General features: G+C 29.5%; 3 protein-coding genes across 8 annotated transcripts in view; 1 reads left to right on the top strand and 2 right to left on the bottom strand.

Annotated features, from left to right (window-relative positions):
- Window positions 1-6,501: 6,501 nt before the first annotated feature.
- LOC108747631 (IQ and ubiquitin-like domain-containing protein) lies at window positions 6,502-11,018 on the bottom strand. 2 transcript variants are annotated; one of them, XM_018485225.1, is made up of 6 exons: window positions 10,776-11,018; window positions 9,566-9,787; window positions 7,962-8,506; window positions 7,290-7,478; window positions 6,765-7,143; window positions 6,502-6,687 (listed from the first exon to the last, which is right to left on the bottom strand). In XM_018485225.1, the coding sequence occupies exons 1-6, from the start codon at window positions 10,997-10,999 to the stop codon at window positions 6,555-6,557; spliced, it is 1,692 nt and encodes a 563-aa protein (XP_018340727.1). In that variant the 5' UTR covers window positions 11,000-11,018; the 3' UTR covers window positions 6,502-6,554. The 2 variants fall into 2 exon arrangements, with proteins under 2 accessions (XP_018340727.1, XP_018340728.1); XM_018485226.1 differs by having other exon boundaries at window positions 6,605-6,637.
- Window positions 11,019-12,255: 1,237 nt separating this feature from the next.
- On the bottom strand, window positions 12,256-18,821 carry LOC108747782 (N-alpha-acetyltransferase 35, NatC auxiliary subunit). 3 transcript variants are annotated; one of them, XM_018485549.1, is made up of 11 exons: window positions 18,744-18,821; window positions 17,094-17,240; window positions 16,847-16,908; window positions 14,763-15,298; window positions 14,414-14,606; window positions 14,060-14,241; window positions 13,661-13,993; window positions 13,140-13,529; window positions 12,887-13,060; window positions 12,509-12,625; window positions 12,256-12,424 (listed from the first exon to the last, which is right to left on the bottom strand). In XM_018485549.1, exons 2-11 carry the CDS (start codon window positions 17,150-17,152, stop codon window positions 12,284-12,286), a joined length of 2,187 nt encoding a protein of 728 aa, XP_018341051.1. In that variant the 5' UTR covers window positions 17,153-17,240; window positions 18,744-18,821; the 3' UTR covers window positions 12,256-12,283. The 3 variants fall into 3 exon arrangements, with proteins under 3 accessions (XP_018341051.1, XP_018341053.1, XP_018341052.1); XM_018485551.1 differs by lacking the exon at window positions 18,744-18,821 and adding an exon at window positions 18,324-18,343; XM_018485550.1 differs by lacking the exon at window positions 18,744-18,821 and adding an exon at window positions 18,031-18,301.
- A 75-nt stretch (window positions 18,822-18,896) lies between these two features.
- LOC108747783 (solute carrier family 25 member 36-A) overlaps window positions 18,897-21,497 on the top strand; it is a 23,477-nt gene continuing 20,876 nt past the window's right edge. For all 3 annotated transcript variants that reach the window (XR_001939265.1, XR_001939264.1, XM_018485552.1), the window contains exon 1: window positions 18,897-18,964. Coding sequence is in view for 1 of the 3 variants with exons in the window: in XM_018485552.1 (XP_018341054.1) it covers window positions 18,924-18,964 (41 nt within the window). In the remaining 2 variants the exon portion in view is untranslated. The remainder of the gene's footprint in view (window positions 18,965-21,497) is intronic.

Here is a 21,497-nt window from a genome sequence, read left to right on the forward strand (position 1 = left end):
GGAGCATCAACGGCTATCCCATAGGATTTAACCGCCTGTGTCTACAAGAAAAAGATTTCGATCAAGAAAGTTTGAGAGACAAAAGCATAATATCGCATAATGGATAGATTACGTAACTCTGTTTCTTCTATCGAAAATGTGAAATGAAGAAATATTAGATTTCAGAGAAACGAAAGCTCTTGTATTTAAAGGGATGTTAATATTATAATTTCTGATTATAATACAATGTGAATGTATTTTATAATTCTCACAGAAAAAATCATGATTAATTTCTCAGTAATAATCCTCAGTCTTCAAATGATAGAATATTATAATACAACAATATTTCAGCATAAATTACGGTGAAATATATGAAAACAAAAAATTCCAATAATGTTTTATAAAATTATAAAATCAGAGACGACAGTATAAAAGTAGTTCGAGATACGTAAATTTCATATTTAAAAGCTATATTAATAAAAAAATATTATAATATTTAATACATTCATAATATAATGTAAAATTGCCAATTCCTTGTTTTTATTAATTTTTATTTATCATTTTGCAGATTTAAATATAATAAAATAATAAAAGTTAGAATTTTTTTATTGCAAAAATAAACAGAAATTATTTCATATGGATTTATTTTTACAAAAATTATTTGAACATTGTTAAGTGCTTTAGCATTTACGCATTGTTAAGAAGAAATAATTAATTTTTTATTCGTTTATAAAGAGATTCGTTTAAATTAATTCGTTAAACTTCTTTTCGCACAATAACCGATTATATTGTTCACGAAGGAAAAGACGATATAGATACTTTAAGCCAGCTATTTTACTTTATTTTTTCTTTTAGGTTGGTTGAAATTGCTTGCGATCTTTTATCTTCAGCATTGTGACGCAATGGTCCATCCCATGGGACTTAAACGCCTACGTCCATAGACAAGTTAAAACCCGCCAGGTCCAGATCGCAAAAGTGGAAGAATAACTATGGTAGCGACCTGTCGCTGGGATAACGATAATACTCGACACTAAAGGAAATTACTATTCTCTTGGTTTAAAAGATCTGACAGCAAGTTGCAGTGGAAAATGCGCCAGCTAACACTTTGCACTTTCACGCAAGCTTTATGGAATCGCAAAGAGTGCATGGATATATAGTTACGTCGAGCAAGGACCAGCAGAATAAATACAAATAATCAAAAATTCAAATAATGTTACTTCAATCATATACATATTTTAAATATAATTACAATTGTAAAAATAGTGCTGAAATTGCAATATGTAAAATTATTGGAACTATGTCTTACAATAAATTTGAACAGACCAACAGGATCATAATTATTGATATATACTATTTAAATAAATAAATATTTAATAAAAAAAAGAATATTTAACAATTAAGGGAATTTAACATAAATTTGATTTTGCAATATATATTGTTCCATGTAGCGTTTCTTTCTTAAAATATTCCATTTAAATTTGTATTATCCTGATCATCAAGAGTCGTTTATATTCATATTGTCTGATATCGAATTCTACTTTGCAATTTGCGACAAAATATACTCACATTGTTCTTGGAAAACATTTCTCTTTCTGAAATATTTGTTTTGTATATTTATACGATACCATATGCGAGAGAAATATTTTCCGCCAAACTGTCGTATAAGTAAGATAAAATGATGTATATTTTATGATTAAAGAGACTATCGAAGCTGTCTGTTGAAACCTTGTGTATTGCATATTTATTATTTAATGTAACGTATAAACCTCTTTTGAATCCAGTATCTTCGCTTTAACCCATTATTTTACAAATACATAAATTTATGAATCTTCGATTTTGCAAACCGTTTATTTCTTAAATATTTAGATATAGAGCTCTTATTTCTCGAATTCCGTCCATAGCATTCTAAACCTTTGACCTCTTTTTTTCTCGTTTAAACACTCGAGCTCAAATATCTCTCTTTTATACAATTTTGTAAGTAAATTTAATTCTGTTAATAGAACGTTTATTTAAGTAAATTCGAATTGTCCACAACTTGTTGCAGCATAACTCTGTGTCACTTCGTAACATCAAAAAATGTTTAGGGAGAATAGTATTATGGTCCTTACAGCTATAATATAATTTATACCGTCTTAATATTTTCGCTATTAGATAACAAATTTCAATAATTATTTACAGAATTTTTTTTCACAGCGCCATTATGACGCTAATAATATGCTAATACACAATAGCCAGCATTTATTGTAACGCATTTTTACTTTTAAGCATTTCGAAATATTTTAAAAGTATATCTTGAAATTTAATATTATACATACTTCCTTATTCTTAAACTTAAGCGTACGTTCTAAATAATAAATACTGATCATAACGTTGCGTCTAGAATCGATTTCGATTATGAATAACGCCGACAAATATAATCGTTGAGTTTTAAATTTAAATATTATTATTAACAAAATTATTATATAAAATATAAATTATATCACCTTTGTAACACCTTCTGCCCTTTGAGTAGCATAAAAATAACACAAAGTATAAAAATAACGTGAAAATTTTAGAGAGCATGAGCGTAAGCATCTTTATTTAGATTCTTTTCTTTTTCCACCGTGACAAAACAAGGAAACACTTTCAGAAACCCCGATGAAAGTCAAAGAGAGGAAAGGTGCTCAGGTCAGGAAGAGTTATTTTCGTCGAACAATACTCTCGGCAAACCGCACTTGCGGCGAACAATTTGCAGGCAATCATTGTGAAAGATGTTTATTTTAGACGCGAGAATTAGGGGAATGAAGAAGAATAAAAAGAGTCGACACTCATAAAATCTCGACAAAACGTAGCGGAAATCACGTCTGAGTATACTTTCTCGATCATGTGTCGTGACATAAAACGTACTTTTCTGTGAGTTATAAATTACGTGCGAGATGCTGGAACAGAAGGACGCGAGTCCTGTTCTGGTGTTGCTAAGAGACGGCACGGCGCGAGCACAGCAAAACTTTTCGCGAGATCGTCATCTACGAAGCGAAGTCAACGGAGATGGGCGCGTTATACATATTTATGCAAAGCAAAGGATATCGGAGGGAGAATTTTAAGTTAGATATAAACGGACGAGAAAGTTTGTCGTCGCGCGACACCTTCCTCTCAACCTCGTCGGCGGAAGTTATACGCTTCCTCGCAGCGAACGTAATTCGCTGGTAAACTCTGCGACAAATATGGATAAAACGAGAGATTAATGATCGCGATGAACGAACGAGTTGAACCATTATCGAGCAAGAAATATAAATTGCTTAAGAATCCTCTGTTAAAATATTCATAATTCTTGTAAGTTAACGTATTATTGTGGCCTTTTTTTTTTACTATAAAAAGTGACTATGACACTTTTTTTCTAAAGACAAAATATAGATTGCAGATAGCTTTAATGACTAGCTGGCTGCATAGTAGACCACTAATGGACTATTATTCGACATTTTTTTTTCAGGTAAAACGTAAAAGCCTACAAATGGCTTTAATTTACTTTGATGCATTTTGGCTTTACTTGTAGTATTCATTAAATTTAAAAAAATCAAGAGTGAAACATTCTATATCAGTATTATAAATATTTAATTTATCTTAATAGATAATAGATAATAGATAAACGAAAAATGCTATAAAAACACAGTACTTGTACGCATATAAACATGATACTAGAGAAGAATTACCATTTGTAAAGTACTCTCTGTAAAATGTCTGAATATAACAGCGAGGATTTCAAGGGGAACAAAAGAAAAGGACTAGTGAGGTACGAAAGATTTTTGATGGAAAGCTGAATTTTATGAAGTACCGCGCTTTCTAGTGTACCCACATTGGTAATCGATGGAACGGAAAATGGTTTCATTTTACGAAGGCCAATGCTTCTTTAATAATCTGACCGGCCATTCTCTTTTACACCAGAACTTTCTACGCGAAAGAAAACCAAAAAAAAAAAAAAGTTCAATAACGATTGGAAATCACAATTTGCACACAACACATAATAACATATCAATGTAACTGGGATAGCTTTGTTAACGAAATGATGAAAAAAGAGAACAACCAAACGAGTCGATCGATTGCGCCTCTCGTGAATGATTTCGCAGCAAGAGACGAGTTTTCGATGGAAACATGCGGCGAACAGTGTAGACAGCAAGGGAAGTAATTAACGCAAACATAGCAAATGCAAAGAAAAAGAGCGCTTGTTTCGCGTTTTTACAAGAGCACGTCCTTAATTGGGCGCTCGAGAAACATGAGAGCGACAATGACAATTGGAGATCCAAATATTACGAACAATCGACGAATTTTAATTGCCACACGGCGCACATAAATATTAACTTGCAGCACATAAATATTAATGCAGGCGTTCATTATTATAGAGAAGTTGTGTGCCCAATTTCCTCCATCACGAATTTATAACAAACTCTCAAAATAAATACCTTCAAAATTTAAAGAAGAAAATTTATCGAGAGACTCACCCAAAGGCAACGCGAAAGCACTCTGTTGTCGTACGATATCACAAGCACTTCATAATTTAAGCAAAATCTTAAAATACTTTTCGTGTAATAGCTTTATAATTTTAATACGGTTTCTATGTAATTTATTAAAATTGCATTATCGCCCGTTATAAGCCGGAAAAATGCTTTTATCGCAAAGCGATTGCATTTCGCGAAAGATTGAACGACTTAGTCGGATTAAACTGAGTTGGTGCGCAAAGTAGTGCACATCGTCGATCAAATTTTGACATTCGCGATCCACTGGGATAAGTAGATCGCGTCGAAGAGTAGCTTTTAATGCGACCTACGTATGTACTACACTCCATGTGCGAGACTCCGCAGCGCGGCACCTGAAAGCTCAAAGCCTTAAATCCAACGTTGCCAGTGGCAACGTGCTTGGTCGATCGGTCAAAAGCCTTCTCTTGTCCATTATTTTTCGATTTTGTGTGTTCCCCGATTCAAAAGCCTCCACGACGGATATGAATTCAGACTGGTGTGCGGCGGACATTATGCGCCCCGGGGCAGAGAATTTTCGACGGCATTCATACATCTCCGCTTTCAGCGTTCTCTGCGAGATGCATGTATAACGCATTCGAGGCAAACATGCACTTAAAAACCTCAAGTGTATCAAATCTGATACGTTTTCACGATACCTGCGTTCCAAGGGTGCTTTCTTAATATTAAGTTCAACTAAACTCTCAAGTATATATCTGGATTCGCAAACTTATCTCAGAATTCCAATAACTATTATATTCTTCTCTTCTTCTTTTAATTTCCATTCTAACAAATTGCATTGGGCATAAATCGATTCGAATTATTCGCCCGCGGGACCAATTAAGGGTAGCGCGGCTGATATTTGCAATGCAAGTATATATAAGCCAGATTGCGTTACGGCGATAAAGTGATACGATAGCGAATGGTGCCAGCTCTGGAACAGCGAACAATTTATATCCCGTTACGCAACGGCTTTTACAGTGCAAAAACCGCGACTATCTCCGTCTCCGTGTATGTTTCTTACGTAAAAGCTTTCACTATCGCCGGTTTCATCTAAACAATATCGTCCGATTCTCGGAGTAACATTGCATATATGATAGCCGTAAAACCTTTTCTGCTATTTCTCCGGGGACTTGAACAATATGTATCGGCAGGTGAGAAAAATTCATACATTGTTTAATTGTAAACATATATACGATAGACAGGCATAAATATAAAATATAAACATTAGTTTATATTATCAGAGTAACATGAAAAACTTATTAGTTTTATTAGCGTTTCGTTTCCTTAACTTAAATAATTAATATAATAGATACGTGAAAACAGATATAATAATATAAATACTAGCACGGTGAGTTTTATAACGTCAGTTATAAAACTCAACAAGCATAAATTAAAATTAAATCTTAATAAGAATAAAGCAGCTACTTTTCGGTAGCTGTATTAAAGTAAATTTTAATAATGCTTAAAACATTGTCCTTCTTTTATAATTTCGTTAAACATAAAATTTATGATTTTATTACTGAAATATTTTTTCTTATTCCAAAATATGATCAAAATCATCTCTGACAAATTTGAAAATATTTCCACAATGGTTATCCATTATTAATTATTATTAAGTATAAAGTTAGTACTTGAATAATATCAAATTAACAAAAAAGTTTTATCAAAAGTTTTATCACTTTAAAGTATTAAATAACTTCAATCAATTTCTAAATTGACTGCAATATATTGTGAAAATATATTTAATTGTTAACAACTTTTGCTTTATTTACTTTATTTTATTTTTTCTCTCTTTACGAATTTATGTGCAAATAAACCGCACATTTTATTTAGATATTATTTGGATGAGCAAAAGTAAAAAACTGATGACGAAACAAAACTTTTACATAATAAAAGTTTATTAAATTTCTGCAGGGCGAATTGCCATATCAATATATAATTCGTAAAATAGCAACGATACATTTCAATATATTTTTCAATGCATTGAATTGATTAAAAAAATATGTTGTAAAGAGATTTAATTGATGTTTATATTCATTTATATTCAAATGACATGATATAATTCCTTCTCAGAGAGTATTTTTTTTATTCTAGCTTGTACTTTTTAGATGGATCATAATTCTCTGTGGTTACGGGTGGTTTGTACTTTATCTCTTTACTTTGAATCTCTGAAAAGCGACAAGACTCCTGGAGTTCTTTTTCAAAAATCATTAGTCGTCTGAAAGTATCCAAATATTCAAAAATTTTTACATCGTTGTAAAAACACATAATATTGAGTCGTTACATTATACGTACTTAAAATAATTCTTTGCAATCAGATGTCTCAAGTCAATTTGGCTTATTAAATGCTCCGAATATATCGTAGCAAGATCAATAATGTTATAATGTAAGTCGGCTTCATCCTTTGTCAGAAGAATGCAATTCCAAGGCGCCCATTCGATATCCTTTTGATATCTGACCATTCTTAGCATAAAAATATCTCTAGTCTTACTGAGTGCCGATTGACCTTGCCAAATGTGGTTAACTAAATGATAAATATCCTGCTCTTGCATTATAAATGCCAAAGCAGAAGTACTGCCTCGATGTTCTTCTTCAGCACGCACGCAATTTAATATAAACATATAAGGATCGTAATCCACATGCGCAATATTACGTCGACTTAAGGCAGTGCAGTCTTTAAAAAATATATTTAACTAAGTAATTTTAAAAGTTTTATACATAAAATATATTAGAATTAAAAAATAAAAATATTATTAATATATGTATATTGAATAAATAATTTTATCTATATGTATATAATATATTATACTCATCACTTACTGCTGCAAATTGTTAGCTTCTTCATTCTAGTATGTGCTAAAAATCTACGGATGGGAAGAAGCTTTAAACAATTCCGACAAAATTTAGTTTCTGTTTCTAAAGGCTCTCGCAATTCGTTATCTTTAGATTCAGTAGTAATACATTCACAACCGCAAATACGATACATTCTTACAAAATTCAAATAACTATCTGTAAAAGAATGTACATATTTATAATATTATTACTAAAAGTAAGCATAGTTGTTAACTATAAAATAATAGTAAGTAGATATACATTGCAAAATAAAATAAAAAATGGGAAACTTCAAAAATAACTAAAACTTTATTTTTCTTTTCTCTAATTAAACTTTGTGCCAAAATTTATGTAGAAAAGTACTATTTCTTCTTATATCTTTTAAGTTTTAAGTTATGTTTAACATTGATAAAATTTAGAAATATATCACTATTATCACATTGACATTATTTATATAATAATAATATTAAAATTATTAACAATACATAAATCATTATTATTAACATTAATATGTTGTTAATAACTAATAAGTCTATCAATTGTTATTAAAAATGATTTATTAATAGCATCAATTACTTTCTCAATTATCGCTGTTTCATTAATAATAATAATAATAATAATAATAACAATAATATTATTACATAATATTATCAATCTTACGTGTTATTCTTTCGTTTAGATAATCGAGCGATAAACCCTCAATTTTACGATTTAACAATGTAATCTCTTGATCCAATAATGATAATAAATCCAATGCCTCGACACAATAGTGTGTTTCAACCCACTTTTTCAGAGTTATCAATAATTTCATTCGTTCTTCTGAGCTAACGTCGCAATTGTTCAGTGCATCATAAATTTTTTTTAATTTTTGAGCATTTTGAATTTTTATAGTGGTCATCTCTACGAGTTTGCCCTTATAACTGCTCCATCGTATAGGCTTGCAATTCACTGTTAAAAATCTGAGGGCGCTTTGTTTCTGGTAAGATCTCTTGATCGTTTGTTTATGTTTATCGATTTGGTTAAGCATTTCTACCGTCTTTTCTACAGTCCTGTAATTTTCAGCACGCTGATCTGCCTTGGAGAGTTGCAATTTTATGTCCTTTAAACGATCAAATCTCCATTTTTCGATCAGACCATAAAGCATGTCAAAGTCCGCTTTCGATCGCGGATATATTTGACGAAGAATATTCTGTTTATGTCGTAATCTGCAAAAAATAATAATACGTGAGTATTATTCTTTTTTTATAGAAAAAATTACTCTCATCATATTTTTAAAATTGTAAAGATTTTTCTTATGTCTTTCTATCCTAACATTATGTAAAACGTACTTGAAACAGTATATCAGATGCAGATATGTATATTTTTTATTATGAAATAGATACTTTTTTAAGAAACATTTATTTTTTATTTAACCTTTTGTGGACCGATGACTCCGTTTAAAATCATTTTTTTTTAGTTTTTAAATAAACTATTTATTCAGTTTTTATAAAACTTGGCCTATAAGATAATTAGATAATGTTTTATTCAAACATGAGATAAAAAAAAATCAAACTGATAGATTTAATATGACAAATAAATTCTTAAAAATAATTTAATTATCATAAAACTCGATAGAGTTTTTAATTGTAAAGTATATCACGTTTCTAGTTTCATTTTATTTGAAGCTTATCAATACTACGTAGTTATATAATTACTGCATGAGAGAGAGAGAGAGAGAGAGAGAGGGAGGGAGAGATTTTCAAACTCTGATTATAAATCCTGTCCATCAAATATACCAAGTTACGACATGTACATTATAATATATAACACACGCATATTACAGTTATATTATTGAGTGGGAAATTACAACTAACGAGTTGATCGTTATATGTAATTTGGTGTTTGTTGGGGTGACACTAGATCTTTTTTATAGAAATTAATATATGTTTGTAAAATTCGATATTTTCTGGCTATATTCAAAATCAGAAATATTTAAAAAATCTCCTATAACAGAGTTTCACAATAATCAAATTATTTATTAAAAATTTAGAATTAAAAAAAACCAAAATTGTGAATTCAGATTCAACAATCTTTAGAAAACAAGAGGTTTCATAAAATTACTTTGTTAGAAAGCTTCTGTCATCAAAAGGTTAATGTCAAATAAATTTTTGCTTTAAATTTTGATTTAAAGTTTTTATCACTAAGAATCAAATATAAATAAACGTATTTAAAAATTTCAATAAATATTTCCTTTTTCACATTAAATAGTACATATTATGAATTACTTGTTTGCAGTGGCTTTCTCTTCTTCATATTTCTTACATTTCTCTAACATTTCGCGATAAGCATATGCACATTCTTTGATGTATTTCCTCCATTTATATGCCCGGTAATTTCTTTGAATTATGCATGCGTACTGATCTAATTTAAGCTTCATATCGGCGTAGTTCTCATAAGACTTTACAGTCATGTATTTATCCGTTTCATTAGGTACATAATAGTCATCTCTAAATTAATAACATAAAATATTCATTGACACCATTTACAATTGTTAAGTATATTATTTTCTTATAAATATTATAATTTCTTCAGAAATGTAAAGCCAGTTTTTAACTTAAAAATTCAATACATATATACTCAGAGAAAAAGACGTGGCAACTATACAAATTTTGTGTGTAGAATTAATATATACAGTTGAAATAAACTAGTAGAAATAAACTAGTCGTTATTGCAACTATAAAATAATTTATTCAATTATATATATCTTAATTACATAATTTTAAAAAGATAAGTACAACTTTTACTTTTTCGCAACCGTTTTATTTCTAAATTTTCTTATGTATTAAATTTTTCTTCATGGAAATTATTATAATAATGACACTCAAGGAAAAATTGAAATAAAGAATAAAATTCTTGTTGAAATCGTTACCAAATCGCTCAGATATATATTCTTCAATCATTTAAACTAATTCAGAGTTGATCTTTTGAATCAGTAGTGAAAAAAGTTGTATCCACCTTTGCACAGTTGTACACCTATATTACATATTGCTACTATTATATTTTTCTCTCACACAGTAAATATATTCAGATATTCATTTTAATTTACTTATTTCTTACAGAATTATTATATAATTTAATTGTAAATTAATATACAATAAAGCTAATATAAAAAATGCTAAATTAAAAAATATACAAATTAAGATATATATAATTATCAATTATAGATTAATTAAAAATAAAATTATATTCTTGTATTAATGTAAAAATTCTTTATTTCAATTAATATTAAAATTTTTAATATTTTCTGAGTTGCTCAGTAATCACTACAATAATTTGTAACTAATTCCGTATTATTACAAATGTAACACAATATCCACATAAGAGAAAATAATTTTATTATTATTATTTAATATAATATCTCCATAAATTATGTAATTAGATGCGATGTTATATGTGCTTTGAAGAGACTGGGTGTCATATAAATTTATTTAGTACCGCCACATTTGTGTCACATGATGACGCAGTGATTGTGTTGCTCCGTCATTCGTTGGTATACATTGTATCGCTCTGCAACATGTATTCTTCCGAGGACCTTGTTTTGGCAAAGGTCCGGTTTGAGAATCCGCATTTACGTATTTTACTCCGGTAATTTTATGTTGCCACCCACCCAAATAAGGCTTGGAAATCCTTTGTTTTTCAATTCTAACCGACAAGGTCATTTTAAAGAAATAGTGGTTACTAAACTCGATTTTTCTTTTATTTAAATCGATAATAAATTTATACAAACATACTTGGTGTCATAATCGTCCCGACTTTTTCTAGATAAACTTTTTTAGATTTCGTATATACATTATTTATTTAATTTCAAGCATATTTTTCCTTTCATTAATAAACATTAAGTTAATATACAAAAGAAATGCATTAATAACATTATATTAGTTATAAAAAAATAAAAAATAAATTTATACATTCTCTTTCTATAGCTCTTTATTGATTTAATTTTTTAAAGTGTTTACATAATACCATTGAATTACAATGTCAGCAAAAATAAAAAATAAATACAATTACAAAAGTGTCAAAGATTTAGAGCACAAAAAGCAAGTTGATCTATGCTAATGTTTTTAGTTTTATACACAAATATCACATATGTTTCAACCAATACATTTAGGTCATTATCAATGTCAATACTCAAAATATAATGCTAAAAAGAACATTTCTAAAACCTACATTTTAAATTCTTTACTTTTAAATTACAATTTGATATAATATCCTAATCTAAGGTTTGTATAATTTACCTCTCGCATCGTAGATTATATACATTAGAAACGTTCTTTTACCATTATATTTTAAGTATTAACATTGATAATGATCTAAATGTATTGGTCAAAACGTATGTGATATTTGTGTATAAAATTAAAAACAATAGCATAAATTAACTTGCTGTTTTGCGCTTAATCTTTGATACTTTTGTAATTGTTTTTATACACTTGAGTGATAATTATATTGATTAAAAAATAGATATTTTCTATATCAATTTTCTATATCAATTTTCTGAACAAAACATAGTAGCACAAAAAATTTTCAGAAATTGGATTTGCATCAATGTAATTATACTATAAAAATAAAATTCAAAGGTATTAAATATCATTAAAAGGATACGAGAAAACCATATCTATATTAGAGATCTTTACCACTTTCTATATTCCAGAACGTATTTACATTCACATCAATTTGTAATTTTCAAGACTAATACATTTATTTATAATATTTATCATAGTTCTGTTAATTAATATTCGATTTCATATAAAATAAAAACTTGTGTACAAATATTTCCTTCCAACAACAAATACAATTATGTTCAAATAATGGAAGGAAATGTATGAAACAAAGAGATCATTAAAAAAAATTTTAAATAAAACATATCAAATTAAAGATACTTTTCCGTATTTTAGTGAAACTAAAATAAATAGTGCTTATATTGTGTGAAAATTTACACATGTGATTTAAGTAATTTTAATCAGAGGAAAATGCCGATGACAAGAAAAATCGAAAACCGGTGGCTCCTTCGAATCTTTTTTGTGTCCGTCAGCTAATAGCTTCAGCACTACAAAATTCGTTTTTGCTACTTTCAATAGGTTATTTATCTGCAAAACAGAAATTATTTAATAGTAAAAATAATATCCTGAAACAGTTTATACAGATATAAACTAATGTTTTTATGAACTCACTTCATTTTCTATTAAACTATTTGATGGATAAAGTAACAATGCACGTTCCAACATATTTCTAGCCTGATGAAAATGTCGACAACCGGCAACATATTGCATTTCACTAGTAACTTTTTCCTACAAGAATAAAGTTAATATTACATTTGTCGTACGACAAATTTTTTAAACATGTTAATTGGCTATAAAATAGAGAGGTTCTCAAATCTCTCCATCCTATATCCAATTATCACGCTTAAAATATTTGTTGTACGATAAATGTAATATTAGCCTATAAATTACAATTTTAATTTAGCCAACATTAAAAATGTTTATAGTGCAACTTCTATTTGTTATAGTTTTATTATTATATAATTTAAATATAAAAAGCATTAAACTTACATTTCTTTTATGCATTTGAGCATTTGTCATATCTAGAAATTCTTGATAGTGAACAGGTGGTGGCGTTAATAAAGACGAAAACGGCAATAATCTATGCTCATACCTCACTCGCTCGGAATCAAATTGTATCTCTGGAAGCGGTATTTTTTCATCCATGCGAAAACCGACTAGAGCCTGAAAATTTTTTTAACTTATGCAATTTTTAGAACTGTATATTCTTTATTTGCACATTATTTTTAAAAATATAATTTACTTTATAATATCCGCCACATATATTTTGCAAAGCCTGATACATTAATATCTCCAAATTGTATGGTCTTGGTGTCGATTTCTTCTTTTTATTCTTAGAGCTCTTTTTGCTTCTGCCCTTATGAGTATCATTATGTGAATCCTGTTCCATTAAGAACGTATCAGCTCGTGTAATTGCAGATACGAGCCAGCCATACAGAAATTCATATAAATACCAAAAGATATAATGGTATTCGTGAACCGAATATAACTCGAGTTCGAAACCACTTAATAAATACATGACCATAACACGCAGTGTGTGATATAAAATCCAGGTACCAAAGCAGGCCAAGTGAGGTCTCGGCGTATCACTTTTTAAAGATAAAGTATGTAAATAGCCATCAACTCTCTCCGCCTAAAACATGTATTTTTCAGCCTTAAATTTTCTATATTAAAACACATGCTTTAATAAAAATACATGTAATAACGTTTTTTTTTTAAATAAAAAATGTAGAAAGTAACTAAAATTCTACGAAGAATTCTTACTTCATCTTGTAATGTCGCAAAGTCTTCTAATAAATGCGCCAATTTATCTCTTTGTCTTGCCCTATTATGTCCACTAAGCTGCAACAGGTTTCCGAATAAGCTGACACAATGCGATAGAAAGCTATCGACATATTCCTTAGCCTGGTGATTCTGAAGCAATGTACTTTTTGACAGCAACACGGGTGGCGCAATAAAATTTCGTGCCGCGTCTCTCAATACGTCGGCGAAATTGTGCATACCGAATACGCGATTAGTGGTAGGCAAGTAAACAATTTGTAACATAGATCTGGACAATATGCACGGACTATGACGCGAAAATTCTAAGAAAAAATCCTAAAAAGAAATTTGTTTATTTTTATAAATCCATTAATAAAGAAATATTAATGCATCACTAATTACCAAGGCCGCGTGAAATCCGACATGATTTGTGATTTTGGTAACCATTTTGAATCTATTTATCAATTCGACTAAATATTCTAAGGCATCTATTCTTGGCTTAATTTTGGTGTATCGAGGGAACGTCGGTGGCAGCAATCTTTGGTTTACCATTGGATCAAATCCCATAATATTTGGATGATTAGCTATAAAACCATAAATAATTCATTATTTTCTTACATAAATAACATTGTTTTTTATATAAGAAAACATTACGTAAATATTCATTCTTTTATAAAGAAAATAAATAACTAATTCCAAATTTAAAAAAAATGTATATAATAAAGAATATGTAATAGTATGTCTATATATACTTACAAACTTCATCAGCTTTTTCTCCGCGAACTACTGTTGAAATCATAATATTAAGCATATCGGAACAATTCGATAACAATCTCTGGCAATCATTTAAATTCTGTTGCAACTGCTGCTTCCGGCCCATCAATGTTAACACTTGATAGAACATTTTCGTAAATCGGATCCTCGCGTAAAGTGCTATTCCATCGTTATACTATAAATCAATTAGTAACAAAAGAGTTAAAATAAATATAACAAATTAATATTATATGTTGAGTAAGCACAAAAATATTAAAATTATAGAATAAGATATAATTTTAAAATATAAATTATAATCTAAACAACAAAAAAAGAAAAGCTAGAGATTTACCTCTTTCTCAGATTCAACATCGACGAGTTTTATCCGACTTTTTCGATGAAGTTCTTCTTCAACTTCCCGCAACATCGATATTGTTTTTTGTTCCGTAATATCTTGCTGTAATCTATAGCCATATGTAACACTCTGAAAATCCTCCTCTTCGAATACCAAAGCTTTATTGATGCAATCTTTGATTATATCTATTATCTTATATACTGCGTAACAGAAAGTCTTCAAAGGTTTATCTAGTATTTGCTCAGGCTGATGCAAATACAAGTTCGTGAAAACGGTTTGCGCAAGACTGTGACCTTCCAACCAAGATACTATACACGCATATGTGGAATCTATTATTCCTATAATTTCAGCAGACGTAAAGCTGTCCAATTTGATTGCGCCTGAATCAACTGCCTGGGCAAAAGTGCAAGGCTTGTTATTCCCCCGATTGCACAACATACCAGCATCCATTTTTGGATCCATCATCTCGATAGCAGACATGGCTTCAAATAACCCAAACAGCTCATCATGTAACAGTTCTCCCAGTTCCAACTCTAAATGCAGAATGTAAAAAAATATACTGGCATTCCAAAAATATAAAACATTATTAGTCTTAATATTATTTGTAGAAATTAAAAAAGGTTTATAATAATTAAATCTTAAAAATCACTTATATAATAATTAAAGCACTTACTGCGATAGTGCTAACCTACATTTTGTAAAAACAGAGAATAAATATATTTTTCCCATGACTCTTTAACTTTAGAAATTACTTTCTTTATTTTTATAAAATGTGGATTAGTCTACTTCTACAGTAAGAGCTCTTAAATTATTTTTTACAGAATATATTCTATAATGATACAAAAACTCTTATGTTCCCAACCTCTTTTCTTAGATAGAAATTTGACACAAATCATTAATTTTTTCATGATTCATGTAAAGAATAATAAAAGGATAAGGATAATATCATAAATATAAGAATAATTAATTTAAAAAAAAATTAGTTATTGCAATTTATATGTGTATGTATATATTTTATAATTTTTTCTATTTTAATACATGTAGTTTTTATACATAATTATTCATTAATGCAAATTAAAAGCAAAAAGGTTTCGCAATCTCCAATAACTTTTACGTAATCCTTCAAGGAGTCACAACCCATAATTTATGCCACTGATTTAATATTGTATAATGTTTAACATATACATTACTATTACACTACATAGTACATGTATTACTATAATATGTGTGTAATATATATATATATATATTATCCTTTATAATTTATACACATATTTATTATAAACTTTGCATGTAATATGTTTTGTACTTTTTGCTTATATTAATTATATATATTTATGTCAAATATATTCTAATAAGTTTAAGGAAGAAAATGTAAACAAAGTAGAAAGAAATTAACATAAAAGAAAGTCTATTTGTTTTACATTTATAATAACTTATATGTTTAGATTTACTTTCTAAATTTCATTAAAATAAAAAAAATGATATAAATTACATAAATGTTAAATACAGCAAAGTAACATAGATTGATGATAAAGCTACGTTAATAAAAGTCACAATAACTAAGAATATAATTCACAAAGAATTATATTCATTGACTGTACGAAATATGAATATACATGTATATCATAATCAAAATATGTTTTTCTTTCAAACAATGTACTTCATTTTTTAATTCCATATTAAACATAAAAAAATAATTAAATATTAATTTAATAACAAAATAGAATCAAAATTTAAGCATTACATTGATAATTTCATAATTAAACATAAAAAAGGAAAACAATAAATGATAATAATGAAAATTTACATTAAAGATTGGCTAACATCTGTTCCTTTTTTCTTAACCTCTTTCTTACTCCTTTCATCATTTCACTAATTTCTGTTTCCCTTTTTCTCCATCTTATTTTAAATAATTATTCAAATATGAAAAGCATAAAGCGGCCCAGCCAAAGATAAATAGATTCAATATTCATAGCACAAGGCCGTAGTAAAACTAATAGAGGAAAGGAGAGAGCGCGGGACAGGAAAACGACAGTCCGGTTCGATCCAAAGTAACGACCGATTTGACAGTTAAGTACCTGTAATCGCCTCGAAGAACTCTTGAGTTATGTCCACCCAGTTATGCACGATCGGGTCGAATCTACAAGATAAAAGCAGGACACGGCAGTTAAAAAATACCGTCCTACGTTGTGCGAGTGGATGGCACGACTAGGTTAAATCACTATCGAATGCCGTGACGGTGGCACGACAAACTGTCGTGTCCATTGTTCGTCGGCAACTCACGAATGAGACTTATTGCTACAATTTATCTACATCGAAACTTACGGTAAATCTTTATCCTCATTGATATCAACTGAATTCTGATCCTCCACCATAGTCGCCATTATTGTGGATGATGTTCTGTTCAGTAAGTTCAGTGTTCAGTTCATCTCGTCGCAGGAATGCCACTCTCGGTTGTCGCGTCAAAAATCCCTGAAAAACATTGCAGTGAGTATCGCGTGAACTTTACCTGGCTTTAAAAATCTTGACTAAATTTAATCTTCGGTTAAATTATAATTAAATAACACTTTTTATTAATGTAGATTAATTTTAATAGTGCAGATTAACAACAACACACAACTTTTTAATAAATGTAGATTATAACAACACAGATAAATTTCTCGGTTCAACTCTTCACCTTTTTCTACTCTTTTTTTTTAAGAATTAAAACATATAAAAGTAAGTTAAATGAAGATTAAAATTAATCTATATCGTTGGAAACAGACATTAACCGACAGAATTGTTTAAAGTAAAATTTTTGACTATATGATTAATTCCAAATCTAATCTTTTTTTTTCATTTATCAAATTATCAAAAAGAGAGCTGATAATTCTGTGTTAATAAAATAATAAATATTCGTGTTAATAAAATAAGTTAGTCATTAATTAAATAATCGATGTTTAGTTGAAATCCTAAAAATAGACTTTACTTATGCCGAATTGCAAAGTCTAAACTAATTTTAATAAAGCTACATAACAAAAGTTAACATAAATCTAAATTAATTTGCCATAATTTTCAATCTAGTATTGTATTTTCATAAATTAAATTTTTTATTTTTTATTTGCACTTGCAGTTTAAAGTCCGTATTAGATTTTTATATTTGAGACTGTCTTAAGTACAGTCTTAATATAACCAAATGTTATAAGCCAATCGAGAACTATATTAGCACCTTAAAATATCATTTAAGACAGTTTTAAAACAAGAACAGACTATATATAAATACCGGCTTTAAGTCGAAATTCCTCTAAAATCTTGCGGTGCATTTTTCCCGCGTTGGCTCGCGTGCAAAGTATTTTACCAACTGACAAATCGCTAGAAACTTATCATTTATCACTAAACTCCTAATCGTTTGTCTCACGAATATTGGTGCGGCCAATAAACAATAGAAGGAATAAGGAATTAGGAATAAGAATTCCAACCTATCAGAAACCGTGTATTCCGGTGTATCCGATATCTGATAGATTGAAATCAATATTCCTTATTCCTAATTCCTTATTCTTTCTATTGTGAATGTACCTTAACGACTGCGTTGCTTTTTGTCCTTGAAACACGAAACGCGCTCGGAATCGGAGTCCTTCGTTTACATTCGTCGCACATCGGAGAGCTCGCTAAACGACTTGAAGATTGAGGGGAGAGGAAGGAGAGTAAGCAGGGTGGCCGGAGAATCTGGGGGAATCTGGCGGTAGTGCGTGATACGTTGTCGTCTCGGTCGGAATCGTTTGTCGTTTTGCGTTAAAAAAAACAGTGTACACATACGTCGCGGTGTATGTCGAGTGTCGTTGCGTCTTATCAATATCACCGGAAGAGAAAAGAGAAAAGAAAAGAGAGAGAGAGAGATAGAGAGTGCGGCCGGTCGCGTCGTAAATTGTCCGCGATCGCAGTGATCGCACGAGAAACGAGAAACGTTTGAAGCCGGTGTTGTTACGTAGTACGGACCTTATTGCGCGTTTCGCCTCGCTTCGCTTCATCTCGCCTAGTTTCGTCCCGTCCCGTCCTGCTTCGTTTCGTTCCACGGTTCGTCCGGTTGCTCATCGTCTCGTCTCATCGAAACACGCAAAAGTGCATGCTACCATAGATTGACAACGGATCTACGCGCCTCGCGACACACGGCGGAGGATGTTGGATCGCGACACGGCGATACATCTCGTCGCCGGAGGGTGGGTATTATTTTCGACCAGCGCGCGCGCGCGCGTCTCAGACCTGGCCCGACCCGGCTTTGCTCTACTCTGCGGACTGTTCTGTTCTGCGTCACCAGCCTTGGCAGGTCTTCTTGATCTCTCCTTTGCGATACGTTCGATTTACACGATCCCGATCGAGTCGAGGACAATTAATAGCTTTCTCGTGGCCTCTTCGCGCGGTCTCAATCGGGCTGAAACCAGAGACCACTTTTCCCGAGAGGTCTTTAATCTGAAGCGCATTTGACATGCATAGGGTGCTCCGAAAAAAACAAATATTTATCAAGCAATTTATTACTTTTGAATATTTTCTTGCCGATCTTCTGGTCGGTTTTCCTAGCGTTATGGATTTTTTTTAAGAATATCAGCTAGAGACTGATAACTCTGATTATCGCTGATAAAAGATTTTAAACTTAGATCTAAAACACTACATTCACTGAAAAATATCATCATTTAATATCAGGATTGCATCAGTTAAGCAGACTCCATTTCTATGTCTTGAATTAGCACGTCAGATTTTTTTGCCTTTTCATACACATTATATGTATATATGAAAAAAGAAAGTTCAACGCACTAATAATTAAAGAGTGGATTAAATTAAATCAAAGAACATAAAAATTTTATAAAAATATATTAATTTATATATTGTACACATAAAATATAAGAAAAAATTTAATTAATTAATTACAATCTTGTTTAGTCTATTTTTTATTTATTATGTATATATTTTGTTTATATTATATATTATCATTATTCTATTTGTCATGGTTATTGATTTAATATCTTGAGGGATTAACGATAAGAGATTAACTGGAATGAATTAATCAAAATTATCCAAGAACATTTAAGAGTGCTCAGTTATAAACAAAGTCTAATTAAAACTTTTGTATAATAGTAACGAATAAAAAATAAATTAACAAAGGTTATAATTAATTAATTATTTTTCTAATTTTTATGTATACGATATACAAATTCTAATAAATAACTTTATAAATTTTTTTTATCAATGTTTTCTAATTTTTTATCAATGTGTGAGTAATAACTTGTATTTTTGTCGAAATCGAAGGTGAACACTTTAATGGATTTATAATCTAGTGATGATTGGAAAAAGAATTAACATTCAATGCTAACATTTCATTAAATAGTTTTGTTCAATATTTTTACAAAAGAAAAATAAACTTTTTAATGAAAGGAATTATATAAAAAAAAACAAAATTGGAACATCTATGAGAATTGAATTGTTTTATTCATTAAGATTGAAGATTGAACACGTAATATATTATATATATTACGTTATATATATATGTGTGTGTACATGTATGTATAAATTTTTAGTTTTTAATCCATTTAGAATGAATTTGGATTTATATAAGTCAAAAATTAAAATTTTAGAGATATGATATAGAATAGAAAGGAAGATGTAATTTCTTTCCAGTCTACATCGCATAATTAAACAATATAAAATGTAATACAAACAAGCATTTTCGTAATACAAATGTGAAAACGAGATAAATCAATTTTATCACAAATGTAGTTTATAAATGCATTACTGCGATAATAAAATCAACTCGTTTTATCTTTGCGCTTAAAATGTTATGGAAATTCACACTTCAACTATTTTTTCGTTTTTTAAATTATCTAATGAAATAAATCTCCATCTTACGTAAATGTTTCGAAATTCTTCTGGCTTTGTCACAATTACAAATAAAAAGTATTGATAGACATGACAAAAAACATATAAATGCTGCTCAGTTCGATGTCTGTATTCATGATCACTATTCTTGTCGAGACGATTGAATTGAACCGACACGACGACGAAGTGCACGTGGTCGTAACTGCGACAAAATTATCGGACAATTATTTCTAATTCAAAAGGAGTTCACATTCAGAGCAAAATCGAAATTCACGCTTACGAATTAGCGATTTTTTTTAGATAATTATCGAGAAAAGCAACTTTTCTAACAAAGATTCCTTTCATTTCTGATAATTATAGTACATGTTACTACGTGTGCAGATTAGCACGTAATCTCTGTATATCAAATTCTTATCGACGATGTAGTAAATTTATCATCTTTTTATAATAGTCACGATATATACAGTAAATAAAAAGTATATGCGTGAAAGAAGCCTGAATGTTGCATACATTTCTGATAACCTTAAATAACTGAATATAGTTCAGCGATTGTTGTGGTCTTTCTAGGCGATATAGATAATACCGGTTTTTCTCTCCAATATCGTTTAACCTCAAGCAGTCGAATCTACTTTTTCTCGCTTTTTCTGTTTAGTGTATAATATAGTCGATATATCGCAGAGATGTTAAATCAATATAATAATAATAATAATAATATTGAATAATACAAAATAATATTGAATTATTTGAACTTGAAAAATGATAATAAATATAATGAATTAAATTGAGATAAAATTTTCACGTGGAGAAAATTTAATTAACCGTTGAACGTAAAAATATTATTATTTATTTAATTTTTATATGATTTTATTATTATTTGGGAGT

This window comes from Trachymyrmex septentrionalis, unplaced genomic scaffold (genome assembly GCF_001594115.1).
Source record: "Trachymyrmex septentrionalis isolate Tsep2-gDNA-1 unplaced genomic scaffold, Tsep1.0 scaffold20, whole genome shotgun sequence".
Classification (NCBI taxonomy): domain Eukaryota; kingdom Metazoa; phylum Arthropoda; class Insecta; order Hymenoptera; family Formicidae; genus Trachymyrmex; species Trachymyrmex septentrionalis.